The sequence below is a fragment of the Callospermophilus lateralis genome, chromosome 7 (assembly GCF_048772815.1).
Source record: "Callospermophilus lateralis isolate mCalLat2 chromosome 7, mCalLat2.hap1, whole genome shotgun sequence".
Lineage (NCBI taxonomy): Eukaryota > Metazoa > Chordata > Mammalia > Rodentia > Sciuridae > Callospermophilus > Callospermophilus lateralis.
In genome coordinates this window covers 127,847,466-127,863,811 of record NC_135311.1, presented here as the reverse complement: position 1 = coordinate 127,863,811, position 16,346 = coordinate 127,847,466, and the positions used below count along the sequence as shown (strand labels likewise).

The 16,346-nt window shown below is 50.7% G+C and overlaps 1 protein-coding gene across 4 annotated transcripts in view; it reads right to left on the bottom strand.

Annotated features, from left to right (window-relative positions):
• Positions 1 to 15,724, bottom strand: part of Asap3 (ArfGAP with SH3 domain, ankyrin repeat and PH domain 3) — a 43,294-nt gene extending 27,570 nt beyond the window's left edge. For all 4 annotated transcript variants that reach the window (XM_077109967.1, XM_077109968.1, XM_076861051.2 and 1 more), the window contains exon 1: positions 15,505 to 15,724. In XM_077109967.1, the coding sequence (XP_076966082.1) occupies positions 15,505 to 15,633 (129 nt within the window). In that variant the 5' untranslated portion in view covers positions 15,634 to 15,724. The remainder of the gene's footprint in view (positions 1 to 15,504) is intronic.
• Between the last annotated feature and the right edge of the window lie 622 nt (positions 15,725 to 16,346).

The following is a 16,346-nucleotide window of genomic DNA, read 5'->3' as shown; positions in this document are numbered from 1 at the left end:
TGTAACTCCAAGGGCTTCGAAGGCTGAGGCAGGAAGATCAAGAGTTGGAGGCCAGCCCGGGCAACTTAGAAAGGCCCTAAGCAACTTAGTGAGTCCCTATCTCAAAATAAAAAAGAAAATAGGGCTGGTATGTGGCTCAGTGGTTACCTACCAACCAACCAACCAACCAACCAACCAACCAAAACACATGACAAGCATGAACCTTATCTGAGTCCTGTTTTTAAAAAAACAACAACAATGAAAGAAGTTATAATAATAAGACAACTAGAAATTTGAAACCTTATGACTAATGATGTAGGGATTATTATTAATGTTTTGAGAACAATAATGGTCTATAAACAAAGGAGCCCTCACTGTTTAGAGACACCTGTTGAACTCCTGAAGGACAGGACCAATCTAAGGCTTGGGTTTGCTTCAAAATAAGATGAGAGTCAGGGAAGCAGCTGGGGCGATGAGGAACTGGGCTTCACCCTCCACTTCTATTTCTTCAAATAATTTGAATTCTCCATGAAAGTAAAAAGTGGGATCTAGGGGGTGAAAATATAAGATTGACAAAGTATTGATAATGTTGAGGCTTTTATGTATGTTTAAAAACTTCTACAGGGCTGGGGTTGTGGCTCAGTGGTAGAGCACTTGCCTGGCATGCGTGAGGCCCTGGGTTCAATCCTCAGCACCACATAAAAGTAAACAAATAAAGATATTAAAAAATACTGATAATAGTTAAAAAAATATCTTCTACAACAAAAATCAATAAAACAGGACAAAGAGGCCAAATCCAGTAGTGCCCACCTGTAATCCCAGCAATACAGGAGACTGAGGCAGGAGGATTGAGAGTTGGAGGTCAGCCTGGGCAACTTAGAGGCTCTAAGCAACTTACCCTTTCTCAAAATAAAAACATAAAAAGAACTAGGGATGCAGCTCAGTGGTAAAGCACCCCAGTACCCAAGACAAAAACAAAAACAGACAAAGGGGTCTCACATTCAGGACAGCTAGAAAGGTCTGCATGAAGTTATGTGACCCTCACTTTGCAACCTTAGTACCGTGCAGTGGACGGGTCCCCTTTCTATCCACAGATGGGCTCTGTCAACAGGAGCCAGGGGATGGAAAAGTGGGTTTGGGAAAATTTGGTCTAAGGGAGGCCAGAGGGCCCAGGGCCCAGGACAGCTCCTCCAGGGGAGGGGGAGGGGCCAGGCAGCAGCTGCTGACTGACCTGCTGGCTAGAGGCAGCCACAAAGCCCAACTGCAGGGGACACGTGCAGGAAGAGCACAGATGAGCAGTGCAGGCCGAGTCCCACTCCTAGCACCATGACCCCCTAGCACCACGACCCCGGGTGAGTGCCAGCTGCTCGGGGCTGCAGACTCCCACCTCCCACCTGCAGGACGGACACCACAGTCAGTGGCTGCAGCTCCAGTCACGCCCACTGAAGGAGCCTCATGGAAACTGGGGGTGTTCGTGGCCACACCCACATAAGCATAAGCCGCTCTGTGGGTGTCACACTCTTATCTTCACACTCACCCACCGCCAGAGCCAGAGAAGACAGGGAGCCCCACATGGCCCCTCCTGGGTGAGACGGGAAATCTTTGCAAGCATCCCATCCGCCAGGGCAACCTGCCTCAGCTCCGATCCTTCGAGAAGGGAGGGGCCCCTTAACATCTGTCAAGCACAGAATCTCAAATCTGCAGATCTGCCCCTCCATCTTAGTGAGGCCCAGGGGTAAAGCCTTGAACAGAGACACGGACACATAGTAGGTGCACACATGCAGAGTGCCTGGCTGTCCTGTGGGCCCTGTGGGTGCTGGGGGAGAGAGAATGCAGACGAGCAGCGTGCTAAGGTTGGAGGGGGCCTTGGCAGACCTGGGGCGGCAGCGAAGCCCGGAGCAGCGCGCTCCCCAGCAGGTGAAGAGCTGCTTCTTCAGGGCTGAGAAAAAAACAAGGCAACACTTGCCCAGCAAACACTGGTGGAGTACAGCAGGACAGGGAAGGGGGCACATGGGAGCAGGGGCCAAGTCCCCAGGACAGAAGCCCTCAGAACAGCTGGACAGCAGCCAGAGGCCTACAGGAGCTGAGCCTTAGGAGGCCAGCGGGATGTGCACAGTAATGACCAGAGCCAAGTGGCCCCGGAGACGACCGGCTGGGACAGCAGATACAGTGTGCGCGAGGTGGTGTCCACTTTACCCCCAGCACTGGACCCACTCTGCGCTTTTATATCATCTTTTCAGAGACCCCAAGAGTTTCACAGATGAGAAAACCAAGGCCCAGGGAAGTAGGGCATGTGCCCAGGCAGCCTGGCCCCCAGGGACAGTGCTTTGAACCGAACCCTGAGGTTTTATCCTACAAGTGAAGGACACCCAACAAGAGGAGTGACTGACAAATTCGCACTGTCCCCAGGGCACAACAGGTTGACAGGGAACACAGGTCGGCCCTGGCCGAAGCAGATTACCCAACAGGAAGGACTCGGATTCCAAGCTCCCAGGGCGAGAGTCTATCACTAACATGAAGTGAGCCCGCTGCCCCACTTCCTGAGCGTGGGCTTTGGGGCAGGCACTGTGTAGTCACTGTCTAGCTATCCCTCCAACAGCCCGTGAAGCAGTTATTATCTCCCCGCTTTACAGAGGAGGAAAGCAGGCTGGGGTAGGCCCAGCAACCTGCTCAAGGGCATGCAGCAAGCTTGGGGAAGTGCAGAACCCTGGCCTCCAGAGCCCTCAGCCTCCAGAGCCTTCTCTAACTAACACACTACAGCAAAACCCCCCTCTGAGCCCCAGTCATCTCCACAAGGACGCTGTGAAGACAACAATCTTTTCTAATGGTGATGTCCACAGAGGGGGCACAGAAGTGCTTTGGGGGAATGGCCTTCCAGACTGCGCAAACCCTCAGACAAAGAGCCCTGTACTGGGGGTGGTGGGAGCAAGGAGCTTGTCTCAGCCATTAGCCCCTCTGTATGCCTCTGAGTAATTCCTTCTTTCTGTACCCCAGATGACTTTCTGGGACTCAGAGCTGAGGTTCCTCGTGCCCTGTGAGTCGCTCTAATGGTGGCTGGGGTGGAAGTCTGCAGATGGCGCCCACCTGGACAAGCACCAGGACAGCACCAGAGCTTCGGCTGGGGCAGACAGAAGGAGGTGCTGCAGGACAGGAGGGCTCTTCCCAGCTGCCCCTCTGCCTCTCCTTAAGGAGGTGACCCTGGCCCAGCCTGCCTGACATGGCCCATGGGTGGCCGGCTACAGGGCAAAGCCTAGGAGCCAGGACCTGGGGCCACCCCAGTGGGGTGACCATGCCCAGTCTCCTTCCCTGCCTGGGCCTCCGACTTCTAGACTCCTCGAAACTTCTGGGCGGTATGAAGAGGCTGGGTGGTGGCAGGGAAGACTCCTGCCAGCTCTGACATTTATTATTTCAGGATCGCTCGGCCTCTCGCTGTTTTCCTTCCTGCGCTGCTGGAGCCCGTGCCTGGCCGTGCGCCCCTCGGTGGGGCCTCTGCAGACCGTTCCCAGTCTGGGCCCCTGTCCAGCCTGGCCAGCTCAGCCTGGCTGCTGCCCGGCGCAGGCGGTGGGAAGGGGAGAGGAAGGGGCTGCAGGAAGGGAGCCACTCCCTCGGCTGTGCCGGGGCCTCTGCAAACCCCAAGTTTCCTGGCTGGGATTTTCCTCGGGAGAATGCTCGGCAGGGATGAGCTAAGAGAGCAAGAACTTCGCTCAAGATTCCCGGAGATTCCCCCTGACCTCTGGCCGCGTGCCCTGAAGTCCTCCCAGCCTGGGGAAGCGCCTGGCGGCTGGTTCAGACAGAGCAGAGGAGGGTCCAGCACCTGGCGCCCCCTGGTCTCCCTTGTTGGCCAGGACGAGCCCCCACACACACCTGTACCCTGGCCTTGCTATCTCTTCACCACTGTGTCCTTTCACACCAGCCTCTGGAACTCCTGGCAGTTTCCTCACTGTGCCAACAACGGGTCCAGCCACCAGACCTCCGCTCACTCGGGGAGGGGGGGCGGGGGGGGTCCTCTTTTCCCTTCGTCCAGTTAACACTTCATCTTTCCTGACTCAGCTTACCGTGGCCTCTCATCACAACACAACCACCTGTCTTCATGCCATCCTGCGCCTGCTACAGGATTTTTCTTTTTTCTTTTGGGTACTAGGGACGAAATCCAGGGGCAGTCTACCACTGAGCTTCACTCCCAGCTGTCTTTCTTATTTTGAGACAGGGTCTTCCTAATTGCCCAGGCTGGCCTCAATCTTGGGACCCTCCTGCCTCAGCCTCCCAAGTCACTAGGATAACAGGCTGCACCTCTGTACCTGGCTGCTTCTGGTTTTTATCAGAGCACTCAAAGTCCTATTTACCACACGCCCAAGCTCAGTGGGGCTGAAAACTCTAAAAGGGTAGGGATTGCCTAATCGGGCTTGGGGTCTGTAGCACCCAACACAGGGTTCAACACGGGGTGTACGTAAACATTTGTAGAATGAATGAGCATTTAAATGGATGAATATTAGCAAGACCTTCTGGGAACAGAGAAAAGGCAGCAGGGTTTCAGAACTCCAGCTTCCAGCCCACACTGCTCTGAGGTCCAAATTCTGGTCCCAATACTCTTATCTGTATGACCTGAGGCAAGTGACTAAGCTTCTCTGAGCCTGTTTCTCCCTGTCAAATGGGACAATGAGAGTGATCCCACAGGACTGAGATCCAGTAGGCATCTCAGTACCTGTCCAAGTGCACAGCACATAGAAGAGCTCCAGAGCAGCTATTCCTGCCCAGCAGGTGCCTTCTCTATCCCGCGCTGCCCAGGGGAATCACCTGGAGTGCTGGGGTTGGGGGGAGGATGCCAGGGCCTCACTGGGACCTGTGAAGCTGGAGGCCCTGGTGGGGCGGGAGCCAGGCATCGCAGGTGGAGTGACGAGCAAAGCACAGCTCCAGGGCCAACGGCCCAAGTCCAAAACCTGGCCCTGCTACTTACTGCTAGTAGTTGCCAAATTTAGCAAAAACAAATATGGAGCCTGCGAACTTCAGATGTCAATGAATAACTTCCAGGGCACCTACGTCCCATCTGGTACCCTGCCGACTAGGCTACCTTAAAAGTGTCCTCCTGTGGGAGCACATGCGTTCATGACCAGAAAATGCTTACAATCTGCCTGGTGTATTTGTGAGTCCCATTTTTAAAAGCAACAGACCACATGGATGAACTTGGAAAACATTATGCTGACTGAAAGAATTCAGACACAGAAGGCCACATATAGTAGCCTATTTATATGAAATGTCCAAAACAGGCAAATCCACAGAGGCAGAAAGTAGCAGGGGCTGGGGGAGGGGAAGGAGGACTGCTCGGTTCCTAAAGGGGATGATGGAAGCATTCTGGAACCAGACAGTGGTGATGATTGCGTGGCATTGTGAATAGAATAAAGAACACTAAGTTGCATGTTTTAAAATGGTTACAAGGTGAATTTTATATTAGATGAATTTTATCTCAATTTTTAAGAAATTTGCCTAAAAAGTCAAGCATGGTGGTGCACACCTGTAATCTCAGCTACTCTGAGGCAAGAGAATTGAAAGTTCAAGTCCAGCCTGGGCAATATGGGAGATCCTGCCTCAAAACAAAAACCAAAAACGGCTGGATAAATAGAAAACTCAGTGGTAGAGCGCTTGCCTAGCATGTGTGAGGCCCTGGGTTCCATTTCCAGTACCACAGAGGAAAAAAAAAAAAAAAAACATCTAAAAGCAGCAGCCCAGAGGATTGCAATGTGCAGCTGGGGACCTCTGGGTTAGCTCTCAGCAAATGTTTGATGAAGAAGCCAACAGATGGAAGAGGGCAAAGGGCAGAACTGAGGGAAGATCCAGACTCATTCAAAACCAGTTCAGCTTTTCATTCCCCATTATCCCAAGACATGCAGATTCTTCTGCCAGGACCACCTGGACAATTTTAGTGCTCACTCATGGAAATTGCCTCACCCCTGTTATAATTATCTTCCCTTTTTTCTGTATAGTTCCTGACCTGTGTATAGGTTTACTTATGTTTTAGTAAAACGGAATTTTTAAAGAAAATAAGTACCTGTTATATGCCAGGTATGTGATAGATGCTTTATATGGAAAACCCTCAAACAAACACATAACAAAGTTTTCACCATTTCTAACTTACATATGGAGAAACTGAGATTCAGAAAGGTTAAGTGATTTGCCTGAGGTCACAATAGCAATTCAAACCCTGGACTGTCTGACTTCAGTTACCAGTCCCTAGCCACAGAATTCGGCCATGCCCCTCCCTGTGTGCTGTCAATCTTCTTTTCCCTAGTAGAACCCTCTTACCAGATGGGGACCTTGCCTGGTGATCTCCTGCCCTCCGAAGCTGGCTTTGGACAGGGCAGCTGTTCTGTAAATATGGTTTAATGGGTTACCAATCTTACATGGGCATGCAATATCTCACTGCTGATGCTTACACCCAGCTGCTCATCGGGGTCACCTGGGGACTTTCTGAGCCACTCACCTGCCAGGCCTCATCCCAGGATTATTCTGCAGGGTCGGGTGGAGATAAGGCATCTGAGGTACATCAAAACTCCACCAAGGCCTATAACCAGCTCAGATAAGTGAACCTTGAGCAGCTATTCCTAGGTCAGCCCCCAAGCTTTCCAAAGCACCTCTGGTGACCTAACCACGGGAGGCAACTCAGGGTCTCCTCAGGGTCCCCAGGCCTGCCCTAGGGTCTGATGAGCCACTCAGCTCACTGTGCCTCAGGGCCTCACTAACTCATGCACTTTGGCCCACTGAAGGGACCTTCCCAAAAATCTGCCTAAGAACTCGATGACCGACTAACCCACAAAATTACAGTTATCTTACATTAGACAAAGGCACCAAAAACATACATTGGAGAGAAGATAGCCTCTTCAACAAATGGCGCTGGGAAAACCGGAAATCCATACGCAACAAAATGAAATTAAATCCCTATCTCTCACCAAGCAAAAAACTCAACTCAAAGTGGATCAAGAACCTAGGAATTAAACCAGAGACCCTGCGTCTAATAGAAGAAAAAGTAGGCCCTATTCTCCATCATGTCGGATTAGACCCCAGCTTCCTAAATAAGACTCCTATAGCACAAGAATTAATAACAAAAATCAATAAATGGGATGGATTTAAACTAAAAAGTTTCTTCTCAACAAAAGAAACAATCTGTGAGGTGAATAGAGAGCCTGCATCTGGGGAGCAAATTTTTACCCCTCACACATCAGATATTGCACTAATCTCTAGGGTATATAAAGAACTCAGAAAGCTAAACACCAAAAAAAACAAATAACCCAATCAATAAATGGGCCAAGGACCTGAACAGACACTTCTCAGAAGAGGATATACAATCAATCAAGAAATATATGAAAAATTGCTCATCATCTCTAGCAATTAGAGAAATGCAAATCAAAACTGCTCTAAGATTTCATCTCACTCCAGTCAGAATGGCAGCTATTATGAAGACAAACAACAATAAGCATTGGTGAGGATGTGGAGAAAAAGGTACACTCATACATTGCTGGTGGGACTGCAAATTGGTACAGCCAATATGGAAAGCAGTATGGAAATTCCTTGGAAAACTGGAAATGAGGGCTGGGGATGTGGCTCAAGCGGTAGCGCGCTCGCCTGGCATGCGGGCGGCCCGGGTTCGATCCTCAGCACCACATACCAACAAAGATGTTGTGTCCGCCGAGAACTAAAAAATAAATATTAAAAAAAAAAAAAGATTTAAAAAAAAAAAAAAAAAAACTGGAAATGGAACCACCTTTTGACCCAGCTATCCCTCTCCTCGGTCTATACCCAAAGGACTTGAAAGCAGCATACTACAGGAACACAGACACATCAATGTTTATAGCAGCACAATTCACAATAGCTAAACTGTGGAACAACCTAGATACCCTTCAGCAGATGAATGGATTTAAAAAATGTGGCATATATACACAATAGAATATTACTCAGCAATAAAAGAGAATAAAATCATGGCACTTGTAGGTAAATGGATGGAGTTGGAGAAGATAATGCTAAGTGAAGTTAGCCAATCCCAAAAAACCAAATGCTGACTGTTTTCTCTGATAATAAGGAGGCTGATTCATTCTGGGGTAGGGAGGGGGAACATGGGAAGATTAGAGGAACTCTAGATAGGGCAAAGGAGAGGGAGGGGAATGGAGGGGGTATGGGGTTAGAAATTATGGTGGAATATGATGGACATCATTATGCAAAGTACGTGTATGAAGGCATGAATTGGTGTGAATATATTTTGTATACAATCAGAGATATGAAAAATTATGCTATGTGTAATATGAATTGTAATGCATTCCGATGTCATATATAAAAGAAATAATGAAAAAAAATAAAAATAGAACTCTATGACTGAATTGCTTTTGGGGAAAGCACTTTCCTTCTCCTCCAACCTAAAGTTCCAGTTTCTGTCCCCAGCTCTTCCTGTGTCACCTCAGTGGCCAGCAATAGATTGACAGCAGGCAAGGAAGTAAGAACTCAAGAAGACTGAAATGTGGTGACAAGAGGAGATTTTGAGATTCTGGCTCAAGGCTGATGGCTCTGGAAGACCCTTAGGCCCATGCAGTGGCAGCTGGAACAGAAAACTGAGATTCAGAAAAGTTATTTTCCCGAGGTCACACAGCCAATAGGAATTCAAACCCTGAGCTCAGCTGAGTGGAGTTCCAAGCTCAGCTGGAAAACCCTCTTGGCCCAGGTCCCTAGCTCCACCCCAAGTCTTTGCTTTCATTCTCTGATCTCTCATCTGTCCTCCACGAACCAGTGCAGGCAGGCGACCAACGACCTCCATGTTGCCAAAGTTAGGGGTCACATCTGTCATTTTCTTGTTTTACCTGGGAGCATGCAGGCAGCAGGACACCTGGGACACTTGACCTCAAGGCGCTGCACTCTCTTGATTTCCTTCCTGCCTGGCAGCTCCTTCCCAGTCTCCTTCGCCAACGCCTCTGCCCCACCTCTCTACGCCAGGGCTTTCAGAGCTTGAGCCTGGGCCCTCCTCTTCATTCCTCCCAGGTGATCAGCTCCATTTCCACAGCTTTAAACATCAGGCAACACAAGGCACACAATGTGGCTCACCTCCCTTGTCTGGGACCTCCTGGGAGGCTGGTTTAAAGGCAGATTCCCAGACACCCCACAAACTGGCAAACCCCTGGCAAAGACATCGGGCACGGTGGCACACTCCTGTAAAGTCAGTAATCACAAGGCTGAGGCAGGAAGATGGCAAGTGTGAGGCTAACCTGGGCAACTGAGCAAGACCCTGTCTCAAAAAATAAAAAGGGCCAGGGATGTGGCTCAGTGGTAGAGAAGCCCTGAATTCAACCCCCAAAGACACTGTCATCTTTGCTAGTCCTGCCTCTGAACCTCCTTCCCATGGCTGAGGAATTATTTGCTGCACAAATCTTAGAAGACCTTGCCTCCTCCAAAAGCTGAAAAGATCAAACTCTTGCTTCCCAGCCTCCCTTGCACCTAGGTCAACTAATCAGAGGCCCTCACTGCAGACTCTGAATCAGAAGCAGAGATAGTTGGAAGATTCATTTTAATGCCAGTGGCAACAGCAGTGATAGCGCCCAATATCCAGGGGACAGTGGCACTACAAGCTGTGGCATTTATTGTGTGGCACCAGTGACCTGCCAAACTGGCTGGTGGTGTGATTTGAGCTCCAGACTCTCATCTCCAACTGCTTTCTTGACATTTCACCTGGTTGTCTCAAGACCCATAAGATGTACACACAGAATTCTTTCTCCCAAACCTGGGTCCCCTCCCAGATTTTCCCTTCTTAGAACATGGTATTCTTCCGTCAGAGATTTGGGAACCAGGATGGTAATGAAGCTCAGTGGTAGAGCAGTTACCTAGCATGCCAAGGGCTGTGGGTAGGATCCTCTGCACCAAAAAAAGGACAGGAAGAAAGAAAGAAATTTGGGAACCATTCCCCACATGTATTCTACCAGCAAATCTTGGTGTTATTACTTATAAAATACTTCTATGAGCCGAAGGCAGTGGCACACACCTATAATGCCAGTGGCTCTAGAGGCTGAGACAGGAGGATCACAGTTTCAAGGCCAGCCTCAGCAATTTAGCAAGGCCCTAAGCAACTCAGTAAGACCTTGTCTCAAAATAAAAAATAAAAAGGGTTGGAGGTGTGGCTCAATAGTTAAATGCCCCGGGGCTCAATCCTTGAGCCAAAAAAAAAAAAAAAGCAATCTTTTATAATCTGTCCACTACTTCTCTTCTCCTCCACCAATCACAACCCCATCTACACTACCCCCATCTCTTCCCTGCCTTAGACTGCTTGGGTCTTCTCCTGCCCCCTCCAATGTAGCCTCCACACACTGGATTCCGTTACTTGCCTGAATAAGGACGTAAAATCCAAATTCCCTAGCAGGGCCTACAAGTTTACATATGACCTAGCCCCGCCCACCTTCCCAAACTCACCTGACGTCACTTTTCCACCATTTGCTCATCACTAGGCTTCTGCCCTCCTTTACCGTGTCACGTGTACTTCAGGGTCTTTCTGCCTCAGAGCCTTTGCTTAAGCAATTGCCTCCATCTGGGGCTCCCCCGCACCATTGTTTTCTATGCCTACTCCTTTTTGGCTTTTTTTTTTTACTTATTTGTTATTCAAACAATACTTTCTAAGCATCTAGTATGGTGCTATGGCAAAGCACCATAGTAACCCCCTAGTAAGGGGGCTGGGGGCACAGCTCAGTGGTAGAGCACATACCGAGCATGCATGAGGCCTGGGTTCCATCCCCGGCACTACCAAAAATACAAATAGAAAATGCTGGGAACACGACAATGAGATTAGATTCTAGCCTCTTGGAACTAAAAATCTATCAAAAACTTGAAGTTTAGGAAAAACACACATCTATAATGTGTGCTGCCAAGGAGAGCGGTGCAGAGCTACTGCAGAAACTGACTGGTAAAAGAAGTCAGACCAATCAGGAGATGGCAGTCTGTGGACGAGGGATGGGACGTAGAAAAGGCGGCTGACTGCAGAGATGCTCCAAGGTAGAACTCAGAGGCGCAAGTGGTGGCGTGAGGCTTCCAGCTTGTGCAATGGGGTACAGGGAGGGACCATCTCTGGAAAGGGGACACCAAAGAGGGCTTAGGCAGTCGTGAGTACAGTCTAAGTGGCTGTCAAGTGGGGGTCTAGAGGGCTAGAACTACAAATGCACAAGTCATCTGGAGGTGGGAGGTGACTGAACCAGGGGTGTGGACAAGATGTCCTGGAGAGGGAGGCTGGCTGGTGAAGAGATGAGGACCCGGGACCAAAGTTTAAAGAGAGCATAAGGCACAATCCTGCTGTATTTCCCAGCTCTGGTCTGTCCTCCCCAGAAGACTGTAAGCTAAGGACAGCAACTGCATCTTTCACTGAGCATATGTCTTCTACAGGGCTGAGCCCTAGTGCCGCTGTGGTCCTGAGCCAGCCTCATCCATTTCTTGGGTGACATGACTGAGTCTGCTGGTTCCCACTGCCCAACAAAAGTCTCTAAGCCTGCCTGGCATTCAAGCCCTCCACGTCTCGCTGCACCCTCCTAGCACTGTAACCCAGTCCACCTTTTACTTCTAAGTCTCAGTTCTCCAAACTGGGATTCATCTACACCCCTGCTCTGCACTAGGGAGGTACCCAACAGAATGGGCACAGTGCCCCTCCCCGGAACCAGGAAGATGCCCTGCAGAGAGGAGCTCCATGGACCTTGTGGGGCTGTCCAGGCCCCACCCTTCTTCTCTGACAAATGCTCCCCTCCCACACGGCAGGTCTTGGTGGCCATGTTTACCCTGCTGTGTCTGTTCCTCCATGACCTCAGCTGATGAAACAGGGGTGGAGACCCAGCTTCTGGGACAAATCCAGACGCTGGGCTGGGCTGTCAGCCCCTGCCAGGAACTCAGAAGTGGGACACGAGACTGGCTTGGTTACCTTTAGACACCAGACCAGTGAGATCACGTGATCGCGGGGGCCTGTCTGATGATAAGGGAGCAAAAGCAAAGACAGAGCTGCCTCAGCTCCTGGGCTCCAGGCCAGGGAGGTCTACCCAGACCGCTGCTCCCCAGTTCCTCCAGGCACCTCTAAGTCCTTAAAACTAATTTCCCTTCAACAGAAACAAGCCTCAGAGAGTTTGCATTTCTTTTAAGCAATCTCTAGGGTCACATAATTTTTACATTATAACAAATATAGATGTATTTTGAAGCAAACTGTAAAATCATGAGAATATTAAAACTTAAGAATGAAATCCTTTCTAAATCCAGATTCAAAGAAGCAAAAATCAAAGATAAACTTAAAATGTGCATTATAGGATAAGAAATTTAAAACATATAAGATATGATATTGATCTAGGTAAATATCCCTCTAACCACTTCCCTTCCCACCAATAATCTATTTGCTATGAGGACATAATCAGGAGCCGGTGCTCTCCTCTGGGGAGAGTACAGTCAACAGGGCTTATGGGGTTCCTGATAGGCCCTCTTCCCAACAGCCTCTGAACTCACTCACTGTGTTCGTCATTAACCACAGTTCAGCCATCCAGCCTGGAAGTGTTGCTTCCTCCAGGACGCTCTCCCTGGCTGCACTAGTCCTCACAGGCTCTCTTCCTCTCCTGCCCCGCTAGACTCTTATGGCACTGACTGTACCTTTCTTTGAGCACTCAGGACAGACTCCTGGCATTCCTACTAATCTCCCTAAGATGGGGTGCATGTCCCAACCAGTTAGTCAACCAAAAGTAGCAGCTTTATATCCTTGGTGCCAACCCAGAGATGGCCTGGAGAACCAGAGAAAGCACAGCAGTCAGACAGACCCGCTATGCGACAAAGGGCAACTGCCTAATCTCCCTGGGCCCATTCTCAATTGTGATAGTGTATCAATGGTATGTGGCTGTAAAGGGGCCCAGGACAGGAAGAAACTGGCTAACTTACTGACTATCTTTAAGACTCCCTTACTTTGTGCAGTGCTTCATAATTAAAAACAGAAACTTTTACAACCCAGAGAGGTAAGCAGGGAGGGATTAATGAGACCCATTTAAAGAATGAAATAACTGAGGTTCAGAGAAGTTACATTTAGGGAGGACAGACAGGTGGACCTTAGAAGACAAAAAGAGCAGGGCTTGGAACACTAAGGAAGAAATGCTAGTTCTCTCACTACCCAGCAACTGAGAGCTTGGACAGTTTCTCGCCCTCTCTGGATCTCAGTTTCTCCATCTTAAATGAGGGAATTCCCAGCTGATTTCTATATTAAAGCTCCCTCAGCTCAGACATTCTAGTTTTCTGTGACCTGCCCAGGGTCCTTTCCAACAGTGCTGCCAAAAAGAGCAGCAAGTCCTAGGACAGGGTCCCTGTTACTTACAGGAAACCAAATGAAATAAGAATCAGTTTCATTTTGATTCAGCCACATGGAACTTCAAGCCTGGGAGTGAGTTAGTTATGCCCAGAACTGGGAGGGGTGGTTTTGCAGCATCAGACCACATGTAAGCACAATATAATAACAACAACACATACATGCAAATGCAAAAACAATCAGGAAACCTCAGGAAAGTCTAATCCAAAGGTCAGACCCTTAACTTTTGGGGGCACTGAAAGGCTAAAGAGAAAAGATGTGTTTAGGTGTCCAAGACTTTCTGTTATAAAAATGAGTCCTTGCATGCACCAACCCAAGATCCGAAGATAAAGGAGGCTGGGTTTTATCCAGCCTAAACTGGGACAAAGCTGAATCCTGACTAGAGTTTTCTGGGCTTCCAGACCTGATCTAAGGCCTCCCTCCCCAAACACAAAGTGTTCATATGCACAATGCCAGTCAAGGCCAGATGTCCATGGGCATAAATAGATATTTCTCTCCACAGGAAAAGGTCCACCGTGCAGCTCCTTCTGCTCTAATGAACAACCTGGAGAGGAGGGTGAGCTGTGAGAGTCCTAAAGATTCCCATGGCATTTAACTCTACCTGGTCATAAAATGCAAGGCTACAGTGACACCCCTCAGGGAGCGCTCCTCAAGACAAGGCTGTGCGGCAGCACTCCCCTGTGAGCCTCCCAATAAAATACATACATTCCTGGGCAGCAGACTCTAAACTACTGAATCTGCTCAAGGAAAGGATCCAAACCTCACTGGTTGCTTATTTTCTTTAAAACATGCACTCCTACTATGTTCAAGAATCAAGGGACTCAATCACCACCATCAAAAGAGGTCTGTCAATTAACCTGGCGATCGATTGATAATCATTCCATGTATCAAGATACATGCTTTAATGGTGGAATGAGACGGACATCATTACCCTAGATACGTGTATAATTGCATGAATGTTGTGACTCTAATGCACAACTAGAGAAATGAAAAATTCTGCTCCATTTGTGTTCGATGAATCAAAGAGCTTTCTAATGTCATATATAACTAATTAGAACTAATAAATGAATAAATAAAAGATGCGTGCTTTACACACATTGCTTCACATAATACCAAACTGAGAGGTGAACATTCTTATCCCCATTTTACAGATGACAGAATAGGTCACATGGCCAAGCTCACTCAGATGAAAAAATTATGAACACTGCTCTGCTTCCCCAAAGTCAATTCCCTTTGTACAATTCTCTACTATCCTTTAGAAGGGAGACAGACTTGCAGATGGAGGGTCAGCTGGCCAGGGGCGAGAAGGTTTATCAAGACACTGGCTCAGAGTACTATAACTATGGAGCTTTGTTCTGTCACAGAGTAGATGCCCAGCACACTTATGGTGAAGGATGCAAGACTAGAGATGAGATCCACAAATGCCACCCCAATTCAGGGCACCCTCTGGAGAGGAGCTGCACAATCACATTCTGTTGGCCCAAAGCCACAGGGTGTCTGCCCTAGACTATTCCCTGCAGAGGAGCCAGGGAAAGCTGCAATAAGTTCGGAGAAGAGGAATGAACTCCAGTGAACATGGGAATGGGGTGGGGCAGCCTGCAAGGGCAAAGAAAAGGCCCAGGACGCTTTGCTGGGAAAGACAAAGAGGAGAGGGGAGGAGAGAGAACCTATAAACTTGCCAACAGCCCGGCCAAGGTGAACCCCGGCTCCTGGCGCCTTCCCATCCGCATTCATTCCACAAGGCGGGCCAAGTCTCAGAACGTAGAGGGTAGGGTGAACTCCCTGCAGCCCAGAGAAGTCAGATAATGTGGTGGGGAGCCTGCTCTTCAACTGGGGAGTGACTTGGAGGTGGGGGGCACATTTGTGAGGCGCCGAAGATGAAAACACAGAGCTTAAGGCGCTGAGCAAACCCACATCTGACCGGGCAGATCTCCCAGAGCATCTGGGGCATGTGCCCCGACATGTGGAGTCTGTCATCGAGGTGACCTCGAGCCCCCTCACGGACAGTCCCTCGGGCCCTCCCCCGCCTCGACGGTGAGGACGCAGATGTTTGAGATGCGCTGGGTTCCCACAGATCTAGGAAGGGGGCGGGTTTCTGGGGCCCAGCGGAGGTCCATCGCAGCTCCCAGCGCGCCTGTGAAGGTCAAGGCCAGGCCCCGCACAACCTCAGCCCCCTCCCGCCTCGGGCGCCTCACCTCCTCCCGCGCCAGCGCCGCCCCCCGGCACCGGGGCATCTTGGCGGCGAAGGCGGCGGCCCCAGCCGGGGAGCTGAGGTCCTCTGCGGTGACGGCCAGGAACTCGGCGACGCTGAGCTGCTCAGGCATGGCGGGCGCTGGTCGGCGGCACCGGGGCTGCTGGAGCGGGACGCGGGGGGCGCTACGCTGCACCGCGTTGGGCCGGCCTCACCAACCGCCGCGGGCCCAGTCCGGACCTCCGCGTGCCCCGCCCCCGGGCCCGCAGTGCCCCGCCCCGACGCCCCGCCCCATCCCGATGCCCCGCCCCGCCCTCCACCCCCCCACCCCCCGGCCCCTCGCCGGCGCCCCAGGCTCGGTTCCCAAGGGCTCCCGGGACCTTTGTCCAACTCCCCAGCCCCCTCCCGGCCCCTCGCCTAACTCAGAGACTCGGTGCTCAAGGGCTTCCAGCCCCCCAGAACTCTGCCCCGGCCATTCGCCTTCTTAGCCCCGCCCCCGGCCCGCTGACCCGTCCCCTCGACCCCGCCCCCGGCCCGCTGGCACGACTCCAGGCCCCGCCCCCAAGGCCTCCCTGCGGGAAGACCTCCCTCCCCGCCCCTGAGTCCCCCGCCCTGCCCCCGCGATCGTGCCGCCTCCAGCCCCGCCCCGGCTGCCGCCCCGCCCCCGGCCTCTTCGCAGCTGCGACCCAAGTCTCCCTACTTGTCCCCGCAGGGTTCGCTCGCGGTTTGTCCCGCTCTCCAGTCCCCCAAGTCCTCCTTCCCTTCCACGGCTCTGGTTGCCCTATCCCTGCGTCTCTCCTTAGTGTCCATAGCCTCTTCCCCCGTTTCCAGTCCCCCATGACCTCG